The sequence below is a fragment of the Mustela nigripes genome, chromosome 16, assembly GCF_022355385.1.
Source record: "Mustela nigripes isolate SB6536 chromosome 16, MUSNIG.SB6536, whole genome shotgun sequence".
NCBI lineage: Eukaryota > Metazoa > Chordata > Mammalia > Carnivora > Mustelidae > Mustela > Mustela nigripes.
Genome location: NC_081572.1, coordinates 47,296,241 through 47,306,752, shown reverse-complemented (window position 1 = coordinate 47,306,752; position 10,512 = coordinate 47,296,241). Strand labels below are relative to the sequence as shown.

The window sequence follows — 10,512 nt, the reverse complement described above, 5'->3', positions numbered from 1 at the left end:
ACAGAGAGGAGGAAGCCGGCTCCCTGCGGAGCAGAGAGCCCGATGCGGGGCTCGATCCCAGAATCCTGGGATCATGACCTGAGCCGAAGGCAGAGGCTTTAACCCACTGAGCCACCCAGGCGACCCCCCCATTTTTTTTTAAACAAAACTTTTAAAAAGTGTGTGATCTTGCCAAACTCACTTGTGGTCTGGATCCAGTTTTCAGCCCCTAGTTTGCGATGTAAGGGAAAGACCCTCGATCTGGCGCTCGGAGTCTAATTATTGGGTTCCATCATTATTCAGGGCAAAAGAACCTACAGAGCCTGCGCTGCTCTCCTCGGTCTCCATACCTTTGCCTACTCGTTTCCCCCTCCTCTTCTCACCCGGTGGAAACAGCCACTTTTGGAGGAGCAACTCCCAAACGCCCTCCTTACATGTAGCACGACCTCGAGCCCCCTGCTGAAAACCTTTCCTCCCCACCAGGTTCCTCCCGAGTCCTCGTGCCACCGCTGCCTCCTCGGCACTGGGCTTTTCAGGGATGGCGCTCCATAAATATTTACTATAGGAATAAACTACCGGGCCCTGGAGTGGGTGGGGCAGAGAACCTGGCTTCCAAGGCGGGCCCTATGTGGGCCCGGCTGACCCGCGAGCTCGCCGCTGTCTCCCTCAGCTCTGCCGCATCCCGATGCGCGGGAGCACTGGGACAGCGCCACCAGGTGGAAGGAACACGCCAAAGGCCTGGAACACCGAGCAGAGGCCCCGGGACGCCGGAAGCTGTGCGGAGGACCAGCCGCCGGAAGTCATTGGCGGCTTCGGGCCGGACACTCTAGAATCCCGGAGGCCCCGGATCTCAGTGGTTGGACGCCTCGGCTCGGTCTACTTGGGGTGGCCTGTTCCCAGAGCCGGGCTCCCGGGACCGACCGGGAAAATGCAGGGTGGTGCTTGATTCCTCAGGCTATGGGGACCGACAGGGAAGCAGGGCCTAAACGAGGGGAGTTTCGTGAACCAGCCGACAAGGTAACAGATCCACGCACCTCAGCCCCTCCGGACTCCGGAGACCAGCACCAGTCGACCCCGTCCATGGCGCTGCGCAAGCACGCACGGGGGCGTTGCTTTCCACTCGCGCGACGCCTGAGGTTGCTAGCGCGCATGCGTCAGAAGACTGCGCCCGGCGGAGAGCCTGGGAGGTGCGGAGCGCCCTTTGGGCGGCTCCCGCGAGCGAGCTGGTAGGGACACGCGCGCGCGCGGAAGGGCGGAGGCGTGGCTTTCTCTGGAGCTGGTCTCGGATTGGACGCAGCAAATCGAAGGGGTGGGAACCTCCACAGAGAGCGCCCGGCGATTGGCCAGAGGCTGGAAGGAGCGTGGTCTTGGGAGGCGGGGCGGGGGAACCGGCGGGGCAGAGCGCGGCGCTGAGATGGTGGCGGCGGCCTTGAACAAGTGAGCGAGCGGCTCCTGGAGTACCTCTCCACTGGGGAAGGGAGCCCGGGAAAGCGGGGAGCGCCGGCGACCTCCGAAGGCCCGGAGGAGGCGTCGGAGGGAGGCGCCATTCGGTGAGTGTTGACCGAGAGAAGCGAAGTGCCCCGCCCCTCCCTTTCTTCCTGGACCGCGCCTGGCGGCGCCTCCCCCACCTCCCACCCTGCGTTCCACCCCGGACCTGAGCTCCCGGTTCCGAGTCCGGCTGTGGGACGACTGCTACGTGCCAGCCGCTCTCTTTCGCTCCCTCTCCGGCCCCCATCGGTTTTGGGAACTTGGAGATTCCCTGGTCCTGCTCCCCAGCCTCCCAAAGGGGAAACTGAGGCCCGGCGGGGGAGTCGGGCCCCTTCTCACCAGCGTCTCCACACAGACGCCATGGCTGAACCCCTGAAGGAGGAAGAAGGGGAGGACGGCTCTGCGGAGCCCCCCGGGCCGGTGAAGGCGGAACCCACCAACACCGCTGCCTCTGTAGCGGCCAAGAACCTGGCCTTGCTCAAAGCCCGCTCCTTCGACGTGACCTTTGACGTGGGGGACGAGTACGAGATCATCGAGACTATAGGCAACGGGGCCTATGGGGTGGTGTCCTCGGCTCGCCGCCGTCTGACCGGTGAGCTTCCCTGTCGTGCACCGCTTATAGATGTGGAAGCTGACCCCAGTCTCGAGCAGCCAGGAAGGAAAGCTGGGATCTAAATGCTGGTTCGAGGCAACAGATGCGGGTTAGGTGCCTTCTGGGTGCCACGCTCTGCGTGGGGCACAGTTCTCTGAAACTGCCTTGGTGGTGCGGCCTCTTTCTTAGAGAAATGACAGTCCCAGTTAGACCAGAATGGAAATTCTCTTTTTTGTTTCTAAAACAGAAGTGTGTTCCGGAAACAGAGACCAGGGCAAGGAGCTGGTGGTGGATGGGTGAGGTCTGAGATGGAGAGAGAGGGTGGGGAGGAAGAGTGAGCATGGCTTTACAGTCAGGACGCTACACCTAACTAGCTGTGCAGCCCCAGCACGTTTCTGAGCCAGGGGTTAGTCATCCCCAACTTTGAACAGTTGGTATCTGCCTCCGGATTGGTGGGAAGGGAGTGTCTGGTAACATCCATAAGATGCTTAGTACAGGGCTCGACACATAGTAAGTTCTTGCTATGTGGTGGTTCTTATTCAGCGTATGGTAACTGCATTTTAGAAGGGAGATGTCGAGAGGGGCTTTTCACCTGTCTGCAGCTGTTCTGAGGTACCTGGTGATGCCTGTGTTTTCCCTGCTCCCCAGGCCAGCAGGTGGCCATTAAGAAGATCCCTAACGCTTTTGATGTGGTCACCAATGCCAAGCGGACCCTCAGGGAGCTGAAGATCCTCAAACACTTCAAGCATGACAACATTATCGCCATCAAGGACATCTTGAGGCCCACTGTACCCTATGGCGAGTTCAAATCTGTGTAAGGAGCAGGGATGGGAGAGGAAGGCAGAGGTGGATCTGAAGTTCCTAATGTAAGGCAGACTGGGAAAATTCTTAATGATTCCAGGACCATTGTCCCTGGCTTTGCCTGGGATAACTGTGGTTGCTTAAGAAGAGGTAGATGTTAGTGTCTTATAGAATCTTGACTTGTAGGATGGCCAGCATTCATCAGTACATTCATACAGTAACCAAATTTTTATTCTCATACCAGATAATCTCGGTCAGTCATAGAACACTGTCTTGAAAAGCTGGGCGAGCCTTCAGTTTTCTCAGTTTTTCAGGCAGCCATACAAAAAAATGGAGATGGCCCCCAAACCAAATCTATCAGCCAGCCCTGGTTTAGTCCAACCCCATCTTTTCTTTGATGGGGAAACTAGAGAGAAGAAAGTGATTTCACTTCGCTGAAGTTCACGGGAATGTTGGAGAAGAACTAGAATCTTCATATCGTACCACTGGCCTGTGCAGAGTGCGAAGATGAGGCCATTACCTGTCAAGCTGGAGGGTGTAGTGAGGCTGGGGCTGGCGCTGGCATGTGGGCGAGGTGGCCATGCCTGTCTCTCTTGTCCCCTCTAGCTATGTGGTCCTGGACTTGATGGAGAGCGACCTGCACCAGATCATCCACTCCTCCCAGCCGCTCACCCTGGAGCACGTGCGCTACTTCCTGTACCAGCTGCTCCGGGGCCTCAAGTACATGCACTCGGCTCAGGTCATCCACCGCGACCTCAAGCCCTCCAACCTGTTGGTGAATGAGAATTGTGAGCTCAAGATTGGTGACTTCGGCATGGCCCGTGGCCTGTGCACCTCGCCCGCCGAGCACCAGTACTTCATGACTGAGTACGTGGCCACACGCTGGTACCGTGCTCCTGAGCTCATGCTCTCGCTGCACGAGTACACACAGGCCATCGACCTGTGGTCCGTGGGCTGTATCTTCGGTGAGATGTTGGCCCGGCGCCAGCTCTTCCCTGGCAAAAATTACGTACACCAGCTGCAGCTGATCATGATGGTGCTGGGCACTCCGTCGCCAGCTGTGATCCAGGCTGTGGGGGCCGAGAGGGTGCGAGCCTACATCCAGAGCCTGCCCCCCCGCCAGCCTGTGCCGTGGGAGACGGTGTATCCAGGCGCTGACCGCCAGGCCCTGTCCCTGCTGGGGCGCATGTTGCGTTTCGAGCCCAGTGCCCGCATCTCCGCAGCTGCTGCCCTTCGCCACCCCTTCCTGGCAAAGTACCACGACCCTGACGATGAGCCTGACTGTGCCCCGCCTTTTGATTTTGCCTTTGACCGTGAGGCGCTCACTCGGGAGCGCATTAAAGAGGCCATAGTGGCTGAGATTGAGGATTTCCACGCACGACGCGAGGGCATCCGCCAGCAGATCCGCTTCCAGCCGTCCCTGCAGCCTGTGGCCAGTGAGCCTGGCTGCCCTGATGTTGAGATGCCCAGTCCCTGGGCTCCCAGTGGGGACTGTGCCATGGAGTCCCCTCCGCCAGCTCCACCACCATGTCCCGGCACCGCACCAGACACCATCGACCTGACCCTGCAGCCGCCCCTGCCAGCCAGTGAACCAGCCCCTGCAAAGAAGGAGGGTGCCATCTCCGACAACACCAAGGCGGCCCTCAAAGCTGCCCTTCTCAAGTCCTTGCGGAGCCGGCTCAGAGGTGCCTTGAGGAGGCAGCGGCTGGCCAGGGGGTGGGGTTGCAGAGGGGTGCTCCCAGCTCGGACAGGCCGTAGGATTTTACCTTCTCCCTGCCAACTTCTCTGCAGATGGCCCCAGCGCTCCTCTGGAAGCTCCTGAGCCTCGGAAGCCGGTGACTGCCCAGGAGCGCCAGCGGGAGCGGGAGGAGAAGCGGCGGAGGCGGCAGGAGCGAGCCAAGGAGCGGGAGAAGCGGCGGCAGGAGCGGGAGCGCAAGGAGCGGGGGGCCGGAACCTCTGGGGGCCCCTCCACTGATCCCCTGGCCGGGCTGGTGCTCAGTGACAATGATCGCAGTCTGCTGGAGCGCTGGACTCGCATGGCCCGGCCCCCAGCCCCCACGCCAGCCCTGGCGCCAGCCCCAACCCCAGCACCAGCACCAGCCCATGCCCCAGTCCCTACCCCCAGCCCAGCCCGGCCTGGCAGCCCTCCTGCTGCCCCCCCAGCACAACCTGTGGGCTCCACCCCTGGTCCTGCACTGCAGCCCACCTGCCCACCCCCTGGCACCTCTCCCCACCCTGCCAGTCCTCCTGGGCCTATCCCTGGCCCTGCTCCACTCCAGACTGCCTCCTCTAGTCTCCTGGCCCCCCAGTCGCTTGTGCCACCCCCAGGGCTCCCTGGCCCCAGTGCTGTAGGTGTTTTGCCTTATTTCCCGTCTGGCCCACCCCCTCCGGACCCTGGAGGGGCCCCTCAACCTTCCACCACAGAATCCCCCGACGTGAACCTGGTGACTCAGCAGCTGTCCAAGTCACAGGTGAGGTGCTGTGGGGACACCTGATTCTGGGGCCCAGGAAAATGGGCTTGGGAAGTCCTTGCTGTTTGGCAGGGATAGGGATGGGCGAGGCTGTGGTGCCTCCTAAGTCCGTGAGAACTGAGTGGCAGATGGGGCTTTATCTCTGAACTTGGCCTCTTGCTCTTAGAAGGAGCACAGTGCCCATGAACAGGTCGCTGGGAGACAAACGACATGCTTCCTAGGAAGGGCCTGGCCTGGAGACTGTCCCTCAACCAGTGCCCATTGATTGTCTCTGCTGGCACTGTCACCTGAGGCTGTCCAGGCAGAGTCCCTGGCAGTATCAGGACAGACTTACAGACTTGTGTCTGCTGTTGGTAGTGCCTGGCTTGTAACCTGTCATCCTCCTTTGCAGGTGGAGGACCCCTTGCCCCCGGTCTTCTCCGGCACTCCGAAGGGCAGTGGGGCCGGCTATGGTGTTGGCTTTGACCTGGAGGAGTTCCTAAACCAGTCTTTTGACATGGGCGTGGCCGACGGGCCCCAGGATGGGTAAGATGGCTAGACCAGGCTTCTGGAATGGGCCTGTGGGTAGGGTTTCCTGGTGCAGGAGGAGCTTGCCTGTGGGATGGGCAGGGAGCCAGCCTAGGCTAACAGTGCCTCTTTCCTCCACTCTCCCTGCAGCCAGGCCGATTCAGCCTCTCTCTCAGCTTCCCTGCTTGCTGACTGGCTGGAGGGCCACGGCATGAACCCTGCCGACATTGAGTCCCTACAGCGGGAGATCCAGATGGACTCCCCAATGCTGCTGGCCGACCTGCCGGACCTCCAGGAGCCCTGAGGCTCACAGCCTGGGCCTTGCTGCTGGGTGTGGACCCTGCGACAAGACTCACAGGAATGTTTCCGAGGGCTGGAGCCCTGGGCCCGGAAGTGGAAGCTGAGCTTCGATGATTCTGCAGGTTCATCTCAGACACACTATGCAGCCTTAAGCAGCCACCTGAGCCACCGCCAAGCCATGGCAGGATCAGGAAATCTCTACTCCCTGAGCGATCCTTTTCAGTATTGTATTTTTATTATTATTATTATTATTATTGTTATTAATATTATGACGCGATCTTTTTGCCACCAATACGAGGCCTGTGAAATGTAAGGTTCCCTTTAGTGCCTAACTCTGGTTGTCTTTTTGGAGTTGATGGCAGGGTGTGGTCAGTAGGGGGGCAAGGGGGAGCCCGTCGTCGCATTTGGGGGCCAAGCAAATCCATTTACACGCACAACAGCCAAAGCCGGTTCATTCAGATCCTGAGGTTTTATTGAGCTTTTCACTCACCACCTGCTTCCAGCCCTGCAGAGGTGGTCCTCTGTCCCCCCAACACGGTCAAACCTCAGCTCTAGGGCGGGTTGGGGGACTTCATTCCCTGCCTGTCTCGGCGGGAGCTGTTTTAGAGCGGCGTGTGATAGCTGTGGGGAAATTTGGTTTTGGCATTGAGCTGTGGGGCCTGGGACAGGCGGGAGGGGGCAGCGGGGTAGGACTGTGAGTTGGGGCTGCGGGCCCATGGTGCTCATCACTGGGGAATGAGTTGGTGGGAGGGAGGCAGAGGATGGGCGATAACTGAGGACAGCAAAGTGGGCTGCGGGTGGGGTGTGGCTATGGTGGCCACACGCAGGTGGCCTGGCACACGCCACGGCTATTGGTCAGACTACGGCAGCCCAAGCTGGCGTGCTAGGGGGGCTCCAGACAGAGCAGTCCGCAGCAGGGGAGCTGTTATAGCCTCAGAGAGCGGCTCCTGGCTCTCTGCCTTGTGGGGAGCAGAGGCAAGGAAGAGTCTCGAAGAGCCCAGGCAGGTCCAGGAGGCCCGGGAAAGCGGCTGGCTGTGTGGCCGCAGGTGAGGGGAGTGGAGGCCTGGGTTTGAGATGGACACCGTGGGTGTGACAGGACCCGCTGGGGCTAGAGCCACAAGGACCCCTGGGAGAAGCAGGTGCTAAGAGAGCAGTGGGCAGGGGTGGGGGGGGGGGCTGGGGTGTAGAGGGAGCACTCATGGAGAGCTGGAGCAGCCAGGGGAGGCTTAGGGCCTGATGGGGGCCAGCCCCTCAGGCCCGGCGGATTTTCATCTCGGTGCGCTTGAGGGAGTAGTAGAAGCCCTTCCACTGGGCCCAGTTGATGCCATTTGCATAGGAGAGGTGGGAGCCACCCAGGTAGAAGCCATTGAGGTTGGCAAAGTGGCAGCTGCGGAACCAGAAGGCTCCCGAGGAGAGGGCCGCACAGTTCTGCACAAAGAGGTCCTGGTCCCGGTCAAAGGTGGAGAACTTCTGGCCACTGTGGTAGGACAGGGAGTCACCTGGCAAGAGGGGAGGAGGGATGGGGCTGCTGAGGCGGGGAGCCAGCCCCAGCCTGCCGGGGTGGCGGATGGATGATGGGCAGGAGTGACACCATGGGAGGTGTTATGTGGCAGCTGGCGGGATGGGGCACCCTCCCCGAGTGGGCCGCTGGGTCACCACGCTTTGGCATGAGGAGAAGCAGCTGCTACCCTCGGGGCTGCCCAGAGCGAGCGGACGCAGCTTCTCCAGGGGCCCCGGCCCAAGCTGGGTGGAGGCTGGCACAGCCCCTCCAGGGAGTACTGGAGGCGGTCGGGGACCCAGCGGACCATGCCAGCCTTGCCTTCCCCACCGACGCCCCCTCATTAGGCCGGCAGCTGGGCATACCTGCCCCGCCATCCTCAAAGCCTGCCACGTAGAGGGTGTAGCCATCCTCCTCCGCACTGACCGCATTGGGTGAGATAGAGAATTCAGCGTACTTGGCGGCGGCCGTGTTGTTCTCAAAGTCTTCCAGGTCCACCCGCAACTCGTACTTCTGCTTCAGCGTCAGGAGGTGCAGATTCTGCAGCCCTGGGGAGAGAGGAAGGGAGAGACAGCTGGTCAGCGGAGCCCTGGCTCGGAGCAGCCCCTGGCCTCTGGGACACCCCCTGTCCCCATCTTACCCAGCCAGTACTCCCCGTCGGCACGGCCGAAGCCCAGCTTGTAGTCGTTCCAGCCCCGGAAGAAACTCACTGAGCCATTGAATCGCTTCTGGAAAACCTGGAGCAGAGAGGATAGGCCTGGACGATCAAGAGTCCAAGGGACGGGAGCCTCACCTAGGCAGGGGTCCTGGGATGCTGAGGGCTTTTGTTAAAGGCCGAGCTGGGGCCTAAAACAAGGCCTGTGCCGGCCCCAGGCCCCTCAGTGGGCAGTTTCTGGGCGCCGGGAAAAGGTTAAGGGGGTGGGGGGTGGTTCTAGAGTTCTGGCACCTGGCAGTGCTTCCAGGGGTGGGCTGTGTGACCTTGCGCAAATTACTTCACCTCTCTGGGTTTAGGTTTCTCTGTAAAGCGTACCTATCTCCCTGATGGCTTTGAGGATACAGGCACTAACCTGCCTCCAGCACCCAGAGTTCAGCCATGGGACAGCTCCCCATTTCTGCTGTGGGGGTCGTGATCCCCATTTAGAGATGGAAAAACTGAAGCGCACAGAGGAGAAGTGTGGTCACATGGCAGGGACCAGAACTGCGCCTCCACTCCCCCTGCCCACTCACCGTCCACTTGCCGCCCTCGGTGGTCATGTCACAGAAGACAGGCACAGGCACACTGGGGCCCGAGGGGTAGATGAGGTACACGCCGTCCTCCTGGTAGCCCTGGGCGTAGATGTCATCGCAGTCCAGGGGCTGCTGAAGGCAAGACTTCTCCAGAGCTGCGGGCGGGGGCGGGGAGGGTGAGGAGAAGTAGAACAAGATGCCACCGGCCCCTCAGTTCCCTGCGGTTGGCCTCCAGCCCTAGCATGCCAAGAAATCACACGAGATTTCCCCCCAACCTGGGGGCGATGCTCAAACGTCCTTTCCACCTGCCCCGTGGTAGAAAGGAGGGGATGGCATCCTGCAGGGGCTTAGCCCTGAGGCCCGACTCCCAGAAATGAGGGCTCGGAGTCGCCTCTCCTCCCCCAGCCTGCTGGCCAGGCTGCTTACCATCTCCCCGGATCCCGGAGACCTGGGGGGCGCAGGGGGGCGCAGAGAGGAGCAGCAGCAGCGGCAGCAGGGCCAGGAGGGCCTGGGACAGGACAACAGGGTCACCTCACCTCACCGCACTGACCCCGCCCTTGCCAGCCCCGGAGCCCTTGGTGGTCTCTGCACTTGTCCCTTGTGCCAACTACCCCCTGCCGGGAACCCCTTTCTCTGCCCTTCAGTCTCTCTTTCCCTGCCTGAGAAACCCACTCTCCTAGCTTAAGAGTTTCAACTGGATCACGAGATCCCCTGTGCCTTCACAGCCCCCCTCTCTGGTAAAGGTCCTCTTTCCAAAGTGGGCTCAGGCCCCCAGTGCCATGAGTCCCCCAGGCCCAGGCCCAGTACCTTCATGCTGCCAGTTGAGCTCAGAGTGGCTGGGTGTCTGCTGCCCCAGACTGCACCCGCCCAGAGTTATATGCTGGGCCCTGGCCAGCCGCCCTGGCCCCACCCCCTGTAGCTGCAGAGCCCCCCTCTCCCCTCCTCCAGCACTGAACCAGCATCTGCTTCCACAATCAGGGGGGCCGGGGGAGGTGGGGCCCGGGCCAGGGGACCACCTGCATCTCATTAGGCCCATCAGGGGCAGATCCTGGGGATTTTGCTCCCTGCTGAGTCACACAGCTCCCTGGAGCACTTTTACCACCCGCCCCCTGGACCTGTAGACCCCCTGGGACCCCTAACCCATCCTCTGCTTCCTCATGCGCCCCCCCCCCCCACCAGATGTCTGTTTATTTTCTCCTCCCCTGGCCTGTGTTTCATCAGCCTTTGGGGAAAGGCAAAGTAGCAGTGGGGAGGGTGTGGGTTTGCCTGGGTTCTGCGGAGGGGAGGCCCATTCTGGGGGAGCAGAGGGCTGGGGAGACTGCTTCAGAGCTCCTGATGTGGGAGCCTGTCTGGGGCTGGAGGGGGATAAGGGCAGCAGGGGCCAGGCAGTCTCCTGGCAAGAACTGGGACATTTCTGAGCCATGAGCACAGCCTGCAGGCGTCCAACTGCTGTCTGCCCCAGCTTGAGCCAGGGCCCCTCTCCAGCCCCCTTCCCGCCCCCCTTGCTCTGGCCCCTCAGGCTCCCTCCCTTGCCCTTCCCCAGAGTTCCCCGGTGGTGTGTCTGGCTTACACACCACGGAGCGTGGGGCCCCCCTCTTTTCTCTTCATCTCACGCCGTTCTCTCAACCCCACCTCAGACTCCCCACTAG

General features: G+C 61.1%; 2 protein-coding genes across 2 annotated transcripts; one reads left to right on the top strand and one right to left on the bottom strand.

Moving 5' to 3' along the window:
- MAPK7 (mitogen-activated protein kinase 7) lies at positions 1-6,861 on the top strand. The gene is made up of 7 exons (XM_059380769.1): positions 1-1,529; positions 1,823-2,059; positions 2,708-2,873; positions 3,467-4,545; positions 4,652-5,331; positions 5,723-5,856; positions 5,989-6,861. The coding sequence occupies exons 2-7, from the start codon at positions 1,828-1,830 to the stop codon at positions 6,140-6,142; spliced, it is 2,445 nt and encodes an 814-aa protein (XP_059236752.1). The 5' UTR covers positions 1-1,529; positions 1,823-1,827; the 3' UTR covers positions 6,143-6,861.
- MFAP4 (microfibril associated protein 4) lies at positions 6,589-9,755 on the bottom strand. Its single transcript, XM_059380770.1, has 6 exons — positions 9,671-9,755; positions 9,290-9,371; positions 8,864-9,018; positions 8,277-8,373; positions 8,002-8,184; positions 6,589-7,637 (listed from the first exon to the last, which is right to left on the bottom strand). The coding sequence occupies exons 1-6, from the start codon at positions 9,674-9,676 to the stop codon at positions 7,390-7,392; spliced, it is 771 nt and encodes a 256-aa protein (XP_059236753.1). The 5' UTR covers positions 9,677-9,755; the 3' UTR covers positions 6,589-7,389.
- Between the last annotated feature and the right edge of the window lie 757 nt (positions 9,756-10,512).

Coding starts and splice junctions, on each gene's coding strand:
- MFAP4 (XM_059380770.1), bottom strand. Junction 9,019..9,289: donor CTCCGGGATCCGGGGAGATG/GTAAGCAGCCTG, acceptor CCCCGCCCGCAG/CTCTGGAGAAGTCTTGCCTT. Junction 7,638..8,001: donor CTTTGAGGATGGCGGGGCAG/GTATGCCCAGCT, acceptor CCCTCTTGCCAG/GTGACTCCCTGTCCTACCAC.
- MAPK7 (XM_059380769.1), top strand. CDS start 1,828: ATGGCTGAACCCCTGAAGGAGGAAGAAGGGGAGGACGGCTCTGCGGAG. Junction 2,874..3,466: donor TATGGCGAGTTCAAATCTGT/GTAAGGAGCAGG, acceptor TGTCCCCTCTAG/CTATGTGGTCCTGGACTTGA. Junction 4,546..4,651: donor CTTGCGGAGCCGGCTCAGAG/GTGCCTTGAGGA, acceptor ACTTCTCTGCAG/ATGGCCCCAGCGCTCCTCTG.